The following is a 16,733-nucleotide window of genomic DNA, read 5'->3' on the forward strand; positions in this document are numbered from 1 at the left end:
CTGTAATAACCTGAAACTCTGTGGAACACAAAACTGTAAAAATGAGTTGCCAGCAAATGCAATCCAAGGCAAACAAAGTCTCAATACAAAATCTACAGAGACGTCAAAAACAGAGTAAAAAAGTTCCAAAAATCCAATAAATCACAAAGCACAAAAACAAAAATAATTGCAACTCTCACCAACTCCAAAGCACATTCAAATGAACCACAAGGGACAAAGTCAAATCAGAGCAGTACCTAATACTTAACTTCATTTGAAACTGACACTAAGAACTGCTTTTAGCAAAGTTAAAAGCAATAATCCACCTGTCAGTCACAGGCATATTTAATCAGAAAATCGCTAACGTCAAAGCTGTTATTATTGTGGTCACGTCCTTCACCCAGAATGGCATGACATAAAAATAAAACAACTTTAAACAAATCAAATTTGATGATACTAAAGTGAGTGCCATTACCTACTGGGTGCTGTTTATGAAGACTGTGGTATTGTTGAGGCAGAAACACGCTGCTCAAAGAAGGCACACGGAGTTCCAGGAAGGTAGCAAAATCAGGTTTTATTGCGTGATGCATGCACGGACCCAAATCAAATGAAATGAGCAATTAGCAAATTCAACAAGCTTCCATTTATTACAATTCTTTTTACTTATGCAAAATACTCTCCTCCATCTGACTCTTCCCATCATTACCTAATGTCCATCACCTGACCAACACTGCCATCATTACTTCATACCCTATGCAGGTGTCCAAAACTTATTTATCAATCGATTCTCACCAGTAAGTCAGAATCGGGCAGACCCACACATTAGATATTGGGCTAGAGGTTGGGGCAGTTGCACCCCTAAAACAGTAACACTGCTTCTTGCAAGCTGCATTTTCCTTGACTTGTCATCACCTGTCCAGGCAGGCACACAGGGAGGCAGAGGCCCAGCCCCTGCAAGTAGAAGCAAATGGCCTATCTGGTTTTCTCTCAAGGGCTGCATTTCTTAAAACAATGGTCCGTTTAGCCCTCTAAAAGTACACAATGTCCTTGACTGAAGTCTTTAAGCTTAGCAGCAAGATATTGATGGTCTGTAGCTGCACACAATGGAGACATGATGACATTGCCAAATTAATAAAGAGAAAAATATCATATGTTTCAAAATGTAAACTGAGAAAAAAAATACACAAGTACACAAAATGGTGATATAACTGCAATAATTCTAAAATTAAAAAAAAAAAAAAACTAGAAACATTTTTAAAAATTAAAAAATTCAAACAAAAGTGCTTCCAACAAATTTCTAATAGTAAGATGACTGTATTTTAAAAGGTTTTAATAGATCTAAAGAAAGGCCATCATGAAACCAAAATAATTCTGGGAGCAGCTTAAAGACATGCGTGCAGTCTCAATGAAAATGCAAATTATGATACATTCCAAAAAATAATCCTTAATGGAATGTTTGGTTTTGCTTCCTGTCACTCATCATAGTCCCACTTTAAAATGACATGGCACCAAGATGACGCCATGTGCGGATAACAAATGACAATATTCATGAGCGGGTCATTGTTTAACGCACAGCTGACTGAAAGTAAAGGTGACAGCAGGGATAACACAGGAGCATGGAGGTCAAATCATCTGTCTGGAGATAAAGAACAAAGCAGGAGCTCAAGGCCAGGCTGAGGGCTGTGGAATGCTAATGGTTTATTTGTTTGTTCTGGTTGTGAAGATCCTCGGAGGTAACCATGAATAAATAATGCTTGTCTTATGGATTTATTGGATCTGTTAAAGCTCAGCAGTCACAGAAAAAGAGTATGTTAAAACAAACTGTACAGGTATTGGAGAAGAGTATCAGAGTATTAAATGTGCATTAAATGTGCAATGAGAAATAAATGAAGAGTTACAAAAAAGAATATGACAATATGCTTCTGCTTCAGCACAATTCATGTCAGAGAAATTTTGATTTTCTACTTATTTAGTTTCTTATTTAGTTTTTTCTGAGCCATCCTTTAATGCAGTTCTAAAGGGTTGTATGGTGGACCTGCTACTAGCATCATCATCTCATGGCACTTTGTCATAGGCTGGATTGTGGGCTGGTGGGCCAATCTGTTTTCTCCAAAGTCCAATGACATGCCATCAAATCAGGCTGCTTCTCTGAAGCTTCTGAATGAGCCTGGCACTTGGCTTGGGTTCTTGTGGTCTTATGGGTAAGCTCCCCTATTTTTATTGGGCTGATCACAGTATGTGAATGCACACAATTGCTGATTTGCCCTTTTTTAATTTTACAGTTAATTTTATGTTGCAGATAAAGAAATTGCACTTTTTTTAATCCTTTTCAATTTATTTTACATATAGTGGTTAGTACTTTGTTTAATGAAGCCACTTAACTATTCAAGGAACCTGAGTACAGTTCCTTACAATGTTGTCCTTGTACAGTACCTCAATTTCTCTTCCACATCATAAAGATGTTTAAATTCTTGACTCTAAATTAGACAGCTATGAGTTGGTATGGGTGTACACTTGAGCATGGCACCTGCCTGCTAGTCCTAACTTATACTCAGTTCTACTGAGACAGTCTCTGGCTCATAGCAACATAGGAGCATAGATCAAGGGCTCAAAAATAAATCCATCAACTTTCTTTATTTAACTTTCTCCAGTTCTGATGTCACTATATTGGTTACCAGTGTCATTTAGAATTGACTTTAAAATACTGCTTATGGTTTACAAAGCCTTAAATAATCTCGCTCCATCTTATATTTCAGAATGTCTTTCACCTTACACTCCAAATCGTAACCTTAGATCTTCAAATGAGTGTTTGCTTATTATTCCGAGAGCTAAACTTAAAAGAAGTGGTGAGGCGGCCTTCTGCTGTTATGCACCTAAAATCTGGAATAGCTTGCCAATAGGAATTCGCCAGGTTAATACAGCGGAGCACTTTAAAAACTGCTAAAAACTCATTATTTTAACATGGCTTTCTCATAGCTTCATTTTAGTTTAATCCTATACTCTATATATGCATTTAATTATCAATATCATTCCTGATGGCTCCATAATCCATACTAACCCCTAATTTCTCTTTTGTTCTTTTTCCAGTTTTCTGTGGTGGCGATCTGCACCACCACCATCTGATTAAAGCACCGTGATGTCCCTACATTAATGGATTAAAAACCAGTAAATCCACATGACCGTCATCTTCAAGTTCTTCCATGTAAACCCTAAATACAACGAGGACTGATTGAGGTCATTTATGTTAGGTAGAATGCCCAGAGGGGGCTGGGTGGTCTCGTGGTCTAGGAACCCCTGCAGATTTTTTTTTTTTTTCTCCAGCCATCTGGAGGTTTTTTTTTGTTTGTTTTTACTGTCCTCCCTGGCCATCAGACCTTACTTTATTCTATGTTAATTAGTGTTCCCTAATTCTATTTTCTTATTTATTTTGTCTTTTTCACTTTCTTCACCATGTAAAGCACTTTGAGCTACATCATTTGTATGAAAACGTGCTATATACCGTAAATAAATGTTGCTGTTGTTTAAAGAAGCCACTTTATCCATCCGTTTTGAGAGAAAGAATTGGACAAGCCTTCATGGGATGTCTGTTTCAATTTAATAAACACACCAGCTTTTGAAAGTTGGTAGAAACACTGAGCCCTTGGAACCTTTTCCCTCTTTCCTACAGCATGGCACATGAGACTTACAACTGCAAACTAGAAGTGTAGGCCTCATTTACTGACACTTAACATCAAAAGTCAGTTCAACCAAAGGAAGGAGGCGAAGAGAGCCAGTGAGAGAGAGAGAGAGAAAGCAGGCAGCTGGGAGGAGGTCCCTCGAGAGAGCGTATGGCCGATGCTCAGGGGCTGAAGGAGGCCACTCCAGCTGAGCGATCATAGAGCTGGAGTTACACACTGCTCGGATGGAGTGACTCGTCATGTAAGGTTGGAGGAAAGACAGCAGGGGCTGCAAAGGTAATGGAAGGCTCAGCATGTTGTCTTGTGGGAGAGCCTTGGACTGCAGGAACACAAGCATGGTAGCTGGAGTTGGAGGCTTGGCGTAGTGCCCTGCCGGGGCCACAGACGGCTGTAGGGTCCTGAGCTTAGGAGCAAAGTGGTTCAGAGAGACATCCTGTGGTGAGCCATAGACTGCAGTGACCTGAAACACGCACAAAAGGTTGTCTGAACTGCCGATTAAGCATCTCCTCAGATGCAAGGACCTGTTTGGGAAAAGCTGAGGAGACATCCATTTTAAAAGGGATGCGCTGGGGACTTCATTCTTAAGAGAAGCTTCCTGCACAGTGTTTTAACCTCATTTTTGAAAAGATGTATTTATTTGACTGAGTTTTAACCTCCGCAAGCACTAATCACTTTATGCACCTACCTCTTACTATGCTGTATGTGTCCTCATTTGCTCAGCTCATCCCTTGGTTATATTATCGACGGTGGCGGAAGGACTCAGTAGCGTTAAGCCAACCTGCACTGTCACACTCTCTCTTTGGAAAGTACTTGTAAGTCTACATCTGATAGGACTACAACAATCTCAGTCAAATGACACTGGTATTGGCTCAGAGATGCCTCAGTGTTATACAGTCTACCAAAATGATCAGTGAGCAAAATGATCATAACTTAACCAAACATTAGGACCAAGAAAGGCAAAGCACACTCAGAATCCTTCCACATGTGACAGAGAATAACTCTGTAGAACCTAAGGGAATCAGGACAAAGAATCACATCCATCACTTAAGAACACAAGAACCAAACAAAGAACAAGAATTATACTTATTGATTCTGAGACCACATTGGCTGTAACTTCATAGTTACAGTAAAGACAACAAAAGGATTAACATACATATTTCTGGTCATCGGTATTGCCATAACTAAAATTAATAAATAAGTGTAGAGGATAATCTTTTAGCAATTAGAAGTTTCTCCTCCTAGAAAAACAAACTCATCTTCCATTAGTTCATAGCAGTAGCCTCATTCCCGCAGCAGTTTCAAACTCTGTGTAACACACACACATTGTAACAGAGGAGCTGTGAGGAGAGCATCAAGTGCTGGTGGGATATGAAGAAAACTGATGCTACCATCAAACATAGACACTGAGAACCTTGGAAGAGAAAGGCTGTTACATGTGACTAACCAAGAGACTAGAATTGAGAGCATTTGGCCAGAATTAACAAAGGTTCCTTGAGTAAGTCTTTACATTGGAATTAAGGGAATATATTCATAAAAGTTTGTGTCACTCTTTTACAGGACAGAGGAGATAAAACCAGGCTATCTTAGATTTGTGCCTTTTGTTGTTTGTTTATTGTCATGTTGTTGTATATTCTTGCATGTATCCTTCTTCTGTTTTTTTATGAATAAGTGGTACTGTTTTGTTTATTGTGTCACACATGCACACCAGAGGATCACATTCTTGGCTCATATGAAGTATGCAGTTCCACTCACGGACAAGAGGGGGCACTGTTGCTAATGGTCCTGTCTCCTTCTTCCCTCGTAGTGCAGAGAAGACACCCAATGAGTGCTACTGAGATGTAGAAGGCCTGTCCTTTCCAGTCCAGATGGTAAAAGAGCAGATGTTGTCGGAAGGTGGCATCATATTTTGGACTAGAGCAGTCAAGAGACCGGAGATATCCTAAAGCTTGACCCTTTTGATTTAAGATGCTGTAGCAACACACACTCTAAGGTGATTGCCTATTTTCTGTGTTCTGATGCCATTATGCATCTGTTTATTTATTATGTTCTGTTTTTATTGCTTCCAGCATTGACTTGTGTCAATTTTGTCACTCAGACTGCAATTGCAACAAAGATGTTTGGGCTATTTTTTGAAAAATAGAGTATTGCTGTGTTCAAACCACAAGGCTGATTTGTGTATACCTTTGACAGCTAATAACATCTTTTCATACTTGTAATACCACAGGTAGAATGTGAAAAGAAATACGCCACCCTCCATATGAACGAATTAAGAATGTGCAAAAGCCATACCAATGGTGACCAGGCCAAAATTTAAATCCAGCATCCTATGGATGCATTTCAGCTGACTAGTAAACTACTGCACCACCCTGCCATGCAAAACACAATTTCCAGTAAATGTAAACACTTATTGAAATTTCAATGTGCTCACTTTTGTCAGAAATGTAGGTCATTGCTGGACATATCTCACAGTCAAAGCAGCAGATGTGTGCTCCTCTCTGCAGCCTTCGGTAGCCACTTGGACAATCAGGTGCACATAGTGATGTGGGAACCTGGGAAGGATATAAAATCTTTCAGATTATGGATTTTTCAGCCTATTACATTCTCTAATATCAGGCAGATAAATTCTTAGGATGTAAAGTTAAGAGCTGGACTGTGGCTGCTCTGCTGGGATAAGTAGGTGGTAAAGCTGTGTTAGAAATGCCTACCGTCTTGCTGTTTTGTGCATTCCAGTTAATGAGAGTCGTGTTGACCTCCAGGTGCCTGTGACCTGGGCTGTAGGAGCCTACAACATTGTAGGACACTGTGTCTCCAGTCCAGTTCCAGGAAATAATGTTGTATCCAAAGGGAGGATTTCCATACTGGTCGAAGAACATTGGTATATTATGAAGAGAGAAATTCACATGTCTCACTTTGTCCAGAAGCTTTAAAACAAAATAAAGATGTCTTTACTAATGTAAATATGTTCAGAAGTGTTATCCACAAATCAGCTCGCTGGAAGATGAAAAGGATTTCAAAGTGCTGGTCATTTTCTACCTTTTTCCCTTGTACTATACTGTTTATGAACACTTTTAAGGAGTTTAGGAGGTTGTTCTGTTTCTGACCAGTATTGTATCTTAAGACCCCTGTCACACTTCTCACATTGTCACACCTCAGTGCTGTTTATCTGTTCGAGACCAAGGGCCAGCGGAACAGCAAGTGAGCCAGACACAACAGATACAAACTGCTTTTATTTTTAACAATTTAAAAAGTTCCCAGTGCACTTTGTTAAAAACGAGTAACAAAATTATAAACCAATGAATAAAGGTGACCAATAAAACCAAAAAACTATTTAAAAGGTCTTCTAATTGTCCTTATTGCATTTACAAAAATATATAAAAAGAAAACATCTCAGAAGGTACAATGAACTTTCCTTGTAATTATGGGCAATTAAAAAAAAATTAACTAAGCACCAGTGCGCCAATGTCTCCTCTCTTCCTAATTCTCTAAGGAGAAAATGTCTCACCTCTGACTAAAAGAACCTTGCAGCCTAATCCAGCATCATGCAAGGGAGATTGTTCATAACTGCCATGACCATCACCTTAGCCCATTCCTTAGCTATTCTCTTTATTTAGCAAAGTGAAGACAACAGCAGCTGTGTATGCATAAGTTGACACCCACCCACACTGGACACACTGCCCCCCAGGTTTCAGTCATCATCACACAGATGAAAATGAAGACTAACCTGCCATGGCTGCACCTTACTGTAGCTACAATTCCCAGAACTGCAGCCCAGTAAATCGTGTAAGCTGTAGGCTACAGCGTAAATTGCCAGATACACATTAAATGCAGACTGGATGTCAGCAAGGTCCAAAGGGGCTTCGGCAGCAGTTAAAGAAGCGCAGATGTCACAGTCTTGAATGCACATCAGTTTCTCCTGATCTCTTTGACAGTCAGTTTGGGTTCTGTTCCTCTCAAAGGAGTTCAACACAAAGTTGGCAAAGCCAGGCATTTGGAGTGCCCAAGTGGATATTCCAAGAACGCTTCCAATGCTTTTGATTTTTGGCAGGCCTGAAACCTTTGTGGATATTGACCAGTCCTCCGATCCAATCCACACCTTGCCCGTGATGTTCAGTTCCATCACTAAGGAGAAAAATCCACTAGCAATACGCTTGCTGGAGAAAACAACCACTGTGTTCACTTTCGTCTGAATAATGTTGTTGATCATTTTGATCATTTCTGGTCGAGTACTGCTACTGTAACTTGGGATGATCCCTTGGTAGGCAATGCAGATATTGTAGGTTTCTGCCAGCTCTGAGATGCTTTGCAGGCCTTGCTTTCCATAGTCATTGTCACTACCTAAGACTGCTACCCAGGTCCATCGAAATGTGGCCAGAAGCTGCAGTATGGCTAAGACTTGGTTCTTGTCACTAGAGATGGTGCGAAAAAAAGATGGGTACAGCTTCTTATTGCTCAGCATCTCATTGGTTGCTTCATAGCTAATCTGCAAAGATGAGCAGCAATGTTTTGGTAAACAAATCAAGATTGACTCTAACAACATGAAACAAGCCTACCCTGTGACAAGTACTGAGGTCTAGAGGAGATGGAGTTGGCCTTGAAGTTACAAGGCCATGAATTCTTATCATTCAGTGCTTCCACCCTAACTCTGCCAGGCTTTCTACTGTCAGAAATATGCTTAGCTGTAATATGAGTTGAGCCCCTTATGAAAAGTGCCTGTCTGGTGGAGTGATAGAGATTGGGCATAGCAGCATCTTCATGCTGATTTCAACATTTTCATATAATAAAAATGAACATTTTTTTTGTCCTAACTGATCACACTTCTTTTCATACCACTAGTGCTGAGGCAGTGATTTGTAAGACAGATGGTCTATTGGGTATTTTACTTGACATATAGCATTCCTTTATAAATCGATACTCATGCCATGTACAGTATAATCCATATAGTTGCACATTTACTGAACCCCCTTAATTCTATTTTAGCAGCATCTAGTGGCATTTCTCCATTAAGGGCCAGTGAGGCACAGTTCCACCAAATGTTGTGCAAAATGATAAACTTTGCTCCATAACTTACAATATTAATTACAATCCTCAGCTTTGTCTTCAAAAGTATTTTTTTCCAGATCTCTCTCATATGCTTAGTATAATTATTTCTCCTGAAAAGTATTGCTTTTTGCAGTATGTAAAATTCTGTTCATGCTCAGTGCTACAAGTCTGGCAACTAACTCTATTGTCCCTGCAGTTTGGTTCTTTGTTTACCCTAGTGTGTGTGTGTGTGTGTGCGTGCGTGCGTGTGCGTGTGCATGTGTGTGTGTGTGTGTGCAAATTTCCAAGCTAAACTTTCCAGTTTAGCGATGGGTCTTGGAGGTCATCACCTGTATTAAAATGAGGACTGCCTGTTGTTATTGTTGTTGTGTTTTTTTTCTACCTAAGAAAGACTTCAATTGGTTGCAATTCATGCAGAATACACCAGCCAGATTGTTAACTAGAAGAAGAAATTTTGAGCACATCTCACCAGTTTTAGCTTCATTACATTGGTTACCTGTGTCATTCAGAATTGACTTTAAAATAACCACTAATGTTGTATAAAGCCTTACATAATTTTGCCACTTCCTATATTTTGGAATGCCTGTCTCCCTACACTCCTCCAAGTCGTAACCTTAGATCTTCGAGGTGTGCTTATAGTTCCAAAAGCCAAATTTAAAAGAAGTGGTGAGGTGGCCTTTTGCTGTTATGCACCTAAAATGTGTAACAGAAATTTGCCAGGCTAATACTGTTGAACATTTTAAAAAACTGCTAAACACCCATTATTTTAATATGGTTTTGTTGTAGGTACATTTCAGTTGTATTCTTAATGCACTACATGGGTACAGAATTATCATATTCTTCAGGGATCTGCAGTCTGTACTAATCCGTACTATTCTCTGCTGTCTTTTCCAGTTCCTCTGTGTTGGAAATCTAGTTAGACAATCTGTAGATAGTTGCTGCTATCAGACGTGCAGTGTGTAGCTTAAATCATGCAGTGTGCGTATCTTGCCGTGGCTGACCCCCAACATTCCAGATCTTCTGCCTGCATATAATTCCAAGATCCAAGCAGAACAGTTGTGGTGAGGCTGCATTTTTCTATTATGCACCAAAAATCTGGAATACTTTACCAATAAAAATTCACCAGGCTAATACTGTGGATAAAGTCCCACATTTTAAAGGTGTTTTTTCATATCTTCAGTTTAGTTCTGCTCTTAATACCCTAAATATGACAGAATTGTCATCACGTTCAGTTAATCTACAATCAATATTAATCTTTGCTTTTCTATGTTTTCTTTTCCAGTTTTTCCGAGGTGGCCCTAATCAAAGTTCTGTGCAGCCGCCTGTGATGTTGCCTGTGATGTCTGAATGAAAGCGGATACACCAACTTGTCACAAGACCCACTGTGTTGAATCCTCTAAGATGAAGCCTAAAAAGAACCAATAAAGAACAACTTAAGAACCTTTAAGCTACGAAAAATGCCCAGTTGGGGCTGGGTGGTCTTTTAGCCTGGAAATCCTTTTTTTTTCCTCTAGGCATCAGATCTTATCATTGGACTGTCATTTAGAAATCTAAAAAACAATTTTATTTTTTAAGGACTCTGTTTCTCTTAATTATATATCTTTATAAGTCTGCATTATTGGTTTATCTTTTGTACACTATTTATTCATTATTATTCTAATCTAAATTTAACTTGTTTTTCTTTGCATGCAACTACTTCTTTGACATGTTATGAAGCTCTTCAAGCACAATATGTGCTACAGAAATAAATATTGTTGTTGTAGTCTGTCTGTTCTTCCATGCTACTTCACCTCAGATCTCTTTGATTCTAAACTTCTAAACTTGATCTATTACTCTTTCAATTTAGGCAGCTCATAGCCAATATTTTTTCCTGAGCAATGCTCGGTTGCAAGGCGTTCTCTTTTTTTTTTTATCCTTTTAAATCTCTGTTGCTGTATTTTATTAGACTATGAGGCTGATGTCATAGGGGATCACAATGACATGTTGCCAAAGCATACAGTTCAGGCACCATTATTCCATTGTTTGATTAATTTGTTTGTGACATAAAAGGAGTGAGAATGCTCATGTTTCACTTTTAACCAATGGAGGGACAGGTATTATTATTATTTAGGTGTATTAAGATTTACATAAGACAAGTCTGCACACATGCAAAAAAAATTCTGTTACGCCTAAAATGCCACTGGCAGGATCAGGCAGGAATCAGCCTTAGAGGGAACAGGACACATTTGTTCATACCCAAACACACACGCAAACACACAGACCTAACTTGGAGCCATCAGTCAACTTAAATTGCACATCTTTGGGATTTAGAAGAAAACCAGGAAATCAGCCCATGCAGACTCAACATCAAAATGTGAGCCCAATCTTCTAGACATATGAGACAACAAGGCTAACCACAGAAACTCATTACCACTTCATTTTTTACCAGTGGGAACATGAAGTATCCAAGGATGCTGGCCGAGGTAAAAGCATAGGTGCTGCTGTCTGGCCCAATAAGAGCAACGGCTTTGGGTTCATAATCAGTGGTGTTCAAGAGCAGTTGATCTGCAGGAAAGGCTGGTCTGGAAAAAAGATCCATGGTTGCTAGTAACGTTGCCGTCTCAGAGCAGATGTCATAGGCTCTGTAACCCAGCTTGACGTTAGGCAGAAGAGTGTTTCTCGCACTGTTGATCTCTTCCATTGTGAATCTCATGGCCTGTAGCAAGTAATATCCATGTTTGTTGAATTTTCCTCTACACAGAACAAAAGGTCACATCCAGGCTGTTAGTGCAATGAACATTCAAAGTTGAGAAACAATAAAAACAATCAATTACTCCAAATTGGATTTTTGCAGTGCTCCTAGTTGGAGACATCCAAGACATACTATAACAAGACAAGACCAAACAAGATTTTTTTTTCTTTGGTTAAATTAGATTACTATTTCATTTTGTAAATCTAAAGGCCTACTTGAAATTTCTTTATTTCGTTGTTCATTCTCAAACCCATATATGGATTTAAAAAAACTAATTATGCTGCCATGTAACGTACTGACGTCCCAATCAGCCAGTGCCGCTCCTAGCCAGACTGGGGCCATAAGCGGAATCTTCTTCGGGCCCTCCACCTCACCCTTCCCTGAATCCAACACATTAGTATTTTTTATAACAGCTTTCATTTGAACAATAAATATCATAATATAGATAATAAATAAAGTAGCACACATCACAAGCTTAACTACAACTTTTAACATTAAATACTAATACTTTTTAAAAAATGATCAAGACTTGAAAGTGAATGTTTAGGAGTTTCCTCAATCTTTGTTGTGTATCACCACAGCACACATCGACATTTCCTGAAGGCAAAGTCCTCAGTGAGGTCATCACACAACAGCTTCTGAGTTGATGTTGATGATTGCCAAGCTGCTTATATGTTCTTGTGCTATGGATGATCTCAAGCATGTCGTGATGAACTAAAGTTCTGAAAAACTGGTAACTGGAGGGGTTGCTGAGGTCAATCCATAGATTTGGACTTCAATGTTATTTAATGGCTATGATAGTCCAATTGATTTGTTTCCTTCATAAATAAAGGGCTAATTAGTAATAATAATGATAATGTCCAGAGTATCAGTGTGCTGTGACTCTTTGTTATTTGATATAACTAACAGTGTCACTTGTGATATGTGATACAACAACAACAATAGCAGTTTAAATACAACCAGCACCACTATTACTACTACTAATAATACTAATAATAATTAAGATAATAACATGAAATACAACTACTACTAGTAAATGAATATATAAAATGCTACTACTACTAATAATAAAAAAATAAAAACTACTAATACTACTACTGAACATGCTTAATGAACTTCATTTACAAAATACAGGGTTAAAATGAAGCTATTTAGATATTTAAAAAATTAACATATGAATATATTACCTACTACACTTTTGAATTTATCTAAACTTCTTTTTGTCCTTCCAATGACAGACAATAGCAAAAAGACATTAACTAAATCAAAGGTTAAGGTTAGCTGCCAATAAAATTACCATATATACTTGCGTATAAGTCGGGTCTTGAAAGCGAAAAAATCGATCATAAAATCAGACTCCGACTTGTACACCCGTTCAAAAATACAACACAATTTATTTATTTTTTTACATCTTGCTTCCTTCAATCTCACACCAGTTTCTCAGACACATTGAATTTTGTTGCAGCAGCACAGTTACCACTTCAACGACTTTTAATTTAAAACCAGTTTCATATTTTCTTCTGATCAAACGTAGATAAGGGATGCTCTTATGATAAAGGTGTATGAGGGTGTGAGATACATCCATCCATCCATTTTCCAACCCGCTGAATCCGAACACAGGGTCACGGGGGTCTGCTGGAGCCAATCCCAGCCAACACAGGGCACAACGCAGGAACCAATCCCGGGCAGGGTGCTAACCCAACACAGGACACACACAAACACAAATCGCCAGTCCACCTAACCTGCAGACACGGGGAGAACATGCAAACTCCATGCAGGGAGGACCCAGGAAGCAAACCCGGGTCTCCTAACTGCGAGGCAAAAAAACACAAAATAGTGTAAACGTCACTTCGGAATAATAATAAGATACTGTATTATTGTGTGGTCACATAGGCACAATACATGGAAAAAAAGGCAGTGTAATCCATGGTTACTTTCTCAGGTGGGTGTTGGCATATCATAATCTCTTGGACCAATAGCATGAATTTTCCGCATTCAACTTATACGACTGACATTATAAAATACCAGAAATTATACGGTAAAATCGAGCCCCGACTTAATTACAGTATATACGGTAATCTGATTGAAATGCTCTTTTTTATGTCAAAGATACCTGCCTGGTGCTTTTCCACAATTCAGCCAATACCTAACTAGTAAGCAAAGTGTCTCTGGGCGTTGGTGAAATTTGCAAACGTGACCTCAATGCAGTAGCCCTCTGAGCACTTCATATGTCGACTAATGTGAGCCGCCTTTAACAATGTGTAGAGGTCCTGAGGTCAATATGGCGGTAATAAATAATACTCAACCATGTGCCAGTTAGGTACTGTAACATCAGATAATATCTGGTAACCACTCGATATCAAAACTATTACGCATAATTCTACTCCATTGTTACTTCACTAAACCACTAGCTATAGTGTAGGGGCAATTGATGTAACATTAGCTAGCTTACTGAAAGATTTGTAAAACACACCTACAAATTTTCTTTTTATCTTTTCTGTGCTCCTGATTAGTCTTAACTTAATGCCACCTCTCTGCTCATTAATGGAGATCATCACAACAGGTGACAGTCAACAACGTTAATTTGACGAATCATGAAACAACAACAACTGCAACAGAGTCAGGCTGCCGACCTCTGGAGTTCTGCTCTGTTGAGGAGGTTGTCGCTTTGCATTATACATCAGTGATGTTAAACAATATGCCCGGTTATGCTATAGTTAAGATTAGGGTTGTGGGAGAAAATTTATCTGACCCAAGTCAGGTAAATCAAGTGATTAGAACATGTAATGCAATTGACTGTCCAGCACAGCTTCTGAATCACGGAGGGTTACGAACCCCCAACGGGACCCACCCACATCAATCACAGGGAAATCTAGGGAATCCTGACCAGGAATGGATGGTTTCTAGATGAGGAAACAACATCCAGCATTTCCCAGAACTGAGAGTTAATTATAACATAGCAAAAAATGATAGGCCATGCCAGTGGTTCTCAATCTGTGGGGCGGGCCCCCCCTAGGGGGGTGTGAAGTAACAAAAAGGGGGGTGCGAAGATTTGAAAAAAAGAAAACAAGAATCGAAAATATGAAAAATACATCTATTGAAACCAAAACAAATTAACTTAAACTACATTCTGATACTAGAAAAATAAATATAGAGTGAGATAAATGTCGATAAAAGTTAAGTAGGTATAATAAAATATGCATACGAGACCGAGTGAGACTTTATAATTGTCCATTGTCCACACTCAGCAACAGACAAAACTCTTATTGCTGAACCTTATTTGTTAGTTGTGAAAGAAAGAGTTAAGCAACCTATAAAGTGACGAAAAATTAGATTTCCATCATCAGGGTAAGGTGGACTACACAAACTGAGCATCTCTAAAGGGATTAACTGAACTGTGACCATTACAGTCTTTAAAGCCCTTGAAGAAAAGCACCCTCGCAAAATCAGCCATAACCTCCTCGGACAATATAAGACATTCATGTTTTGATCTGAGAAGGCAATATCTAGCTCAGTAATGCTAAAGCCATCTTCCTCTTTCTCCTCCTAACCACTGCATCTCACTTACAGTTTGCAGTCCGGCAACTCCAGCGTCAATTCAGTCTTACTGTCAATGTTGTGAATGGGAAACATTCCTGCAAGCTTGTAATCTCCTTCCTGTTCAAAAAGGGATGTTGGCGAGCAGGGAGCGTCTGGTGTACTGGGCAACACCAAGCACAAGATCACGCAGAAGACAGAGTGTTGCATGCCTTTTTTGAGGACTGCAGCCTGCAAAAGAGTAAGAGACTGGTTAGACAAGACTATTAGCTATACTGCGCAGAAAGGATTTACATAGCGTCAATCCACTGTGCTTAACTTCAGGCAAATCAGCAGTGATTTGGAAATGCAGTAGGCTTCCAGGAATAAAGCAGAGGATGTTGTGAAACTCTTTCCCGTCTCATTGACGTTCAAGGTGTTTATTCAGATTTGTTAGGGGCTATGCAGGAGGAGTGTGGTGAAAAGGTTGGCACTGTAGATTTAACAGGAATATTAGTGCAAAATATGGGAAATTGAAGCCATGCCACCTTCTTACAGTATGATACTCTGATGACAACAAGCAATCTGAAGCTGATGAATGTGGAATCACAAAGTCCATGTCTTATTCCGTGACAATCAGGCCCATCCTTGATAAAAACATATGAGCATACCAGCTCCCCTTCACATATAGTACATTCAACCCTGATATTTTCTTGAATAAATCTGTGCATTTCTGAAATTGATTTTTTCAAAAGAAGGTTTCAAACAGCATTAGACACAAGGCAGCAGTTAGCCATTGAACAAATTTACAGAAACCTACAGTCAGCCATATTTGAAATCAACAAGAAACTTTATATGGTAGGCCATCAGGAATTGGGAGGCAAACAGAATAACTGGAGGAACCTCAGACTTAGCCCTTTTGTTGGTATTGTGACCAAAAGGTGGCACCCCAGACTCCAGATACAGGCGCACGTCAACAGTCAAGGGTTCAAATAAAGTTCATTTTATTATCTTTTTCAGGTTCTTTCTCCAAAACAAGTATTCATAAGCATGATTCAATAAATATTCACCTCTACTCTTCACTGGGTATACCTTGTCCTCTACCTCCAACTTGACTGGATGAGGTTGAGCGACTCCCTTTATTCCAGGCGTGGGAGTACCTTCGATTCCACATGATTATACTCTAGAACCACGTCTGGGGTCAGATGGAAACTCCTTAAAAATTTCTGAGTCCGCTCCCCTCAGCTACCTATGGCGGCATCCCATGTACCCCAACAGGGCTGTCCATCAGGACTACAATGTCCAAGGTGCCCTGTGGGTGTACAAATGGGAGCTCTATCCAAGGGATGCTGCTCTCTGCCATATTGGGGGACTACACGGCCCCAAGAAACAGTCTATCCTTCCCTGTTCTTTCATTTTATCTCTGCAGCCAGGAAATCTGCCCGGAACCAACCCAGCTGGGACCCCTGTCCATCCAGATCCTTTCCTTATAGCCTCTCATCTGAGTAAGGAACCACTCTCCCTCCTGGTTGGGATGACAGTCAATATACTTTGGCACCTACAGTATGCATCTGTAACCAAAATATCCATCATGGACTACACTTGGATAGCATGAGGCATCCTACGTGGTAAAGAAACTCAAAAGAATCTCTGCTAATAGATGACAATGCTTTCCAACCCTCCATCATCAATGGCAAAAAGATCAGCTTAAATTTGAAACCTATATTTTCTCATGAAAGCAGTGTATTGTAACCTCAGACAGTGCATAATCATTTCTTGTCATTAATTAA

The 16,733-nt window shown here is 39.4% G+C and overlaps 1 protein-coding gene across 1 annotated transcript in view; it reads right to left on the reverse strand.

The window, feature by feature from the left end:
* Positions 1-15,562, reverse strand: part of LOC114656595 (taste receptor type 1 member 1) — a 25,970-nt gene extending 10,408 nt beyond the window's left edge. Inside the window, exons 1-6 of the mRNA XM_028808234.2 lie at positions 15,500-15,562; positions 14,996-15,195; positions 11,122-11,428; positions 7,378-8,136; positions 6,362-6,577; positions 6,085-6,205 (exon numbers count right to left, since the gene is read on the reverse strand). Of these exons, the coding sequence (XP_028664067.2) occupies positions 6,085-6,205; positions 6,362-6,577; positions 7,378-8,136; positions 11,122-11,428; positions 14,996-15,195; positions 15,500-15,562 (1,666 nt within the window). The remainder of the gene's footprint in view (positions 1-6,084; positions 6,206-6,361; positions 6,578-7,377; positions 8,137-11,121; positions 11,429-14,995; positions 15,196-15,499) is intronic.
* Between the last annotated feature and the right edge of the window lie 1,171 nt (positions 15,563-16,733).

This window comes from Erpetoichthys calabaricus, chromosome 8 (genome assembly GCF_900747795.2).
Source record: "Erpetoichthys calabaricus chromosome 8, fErpCal1.3, whole genome shotgun sequence".
Taxonomy (NCBI): domain Eukaryota; kingdom Metazoa; phylum Chordata; class Cladistia; order Polypteriformes; family Polypteridae; genus Erpetoichthys; species Erpetoichthys calabaricus.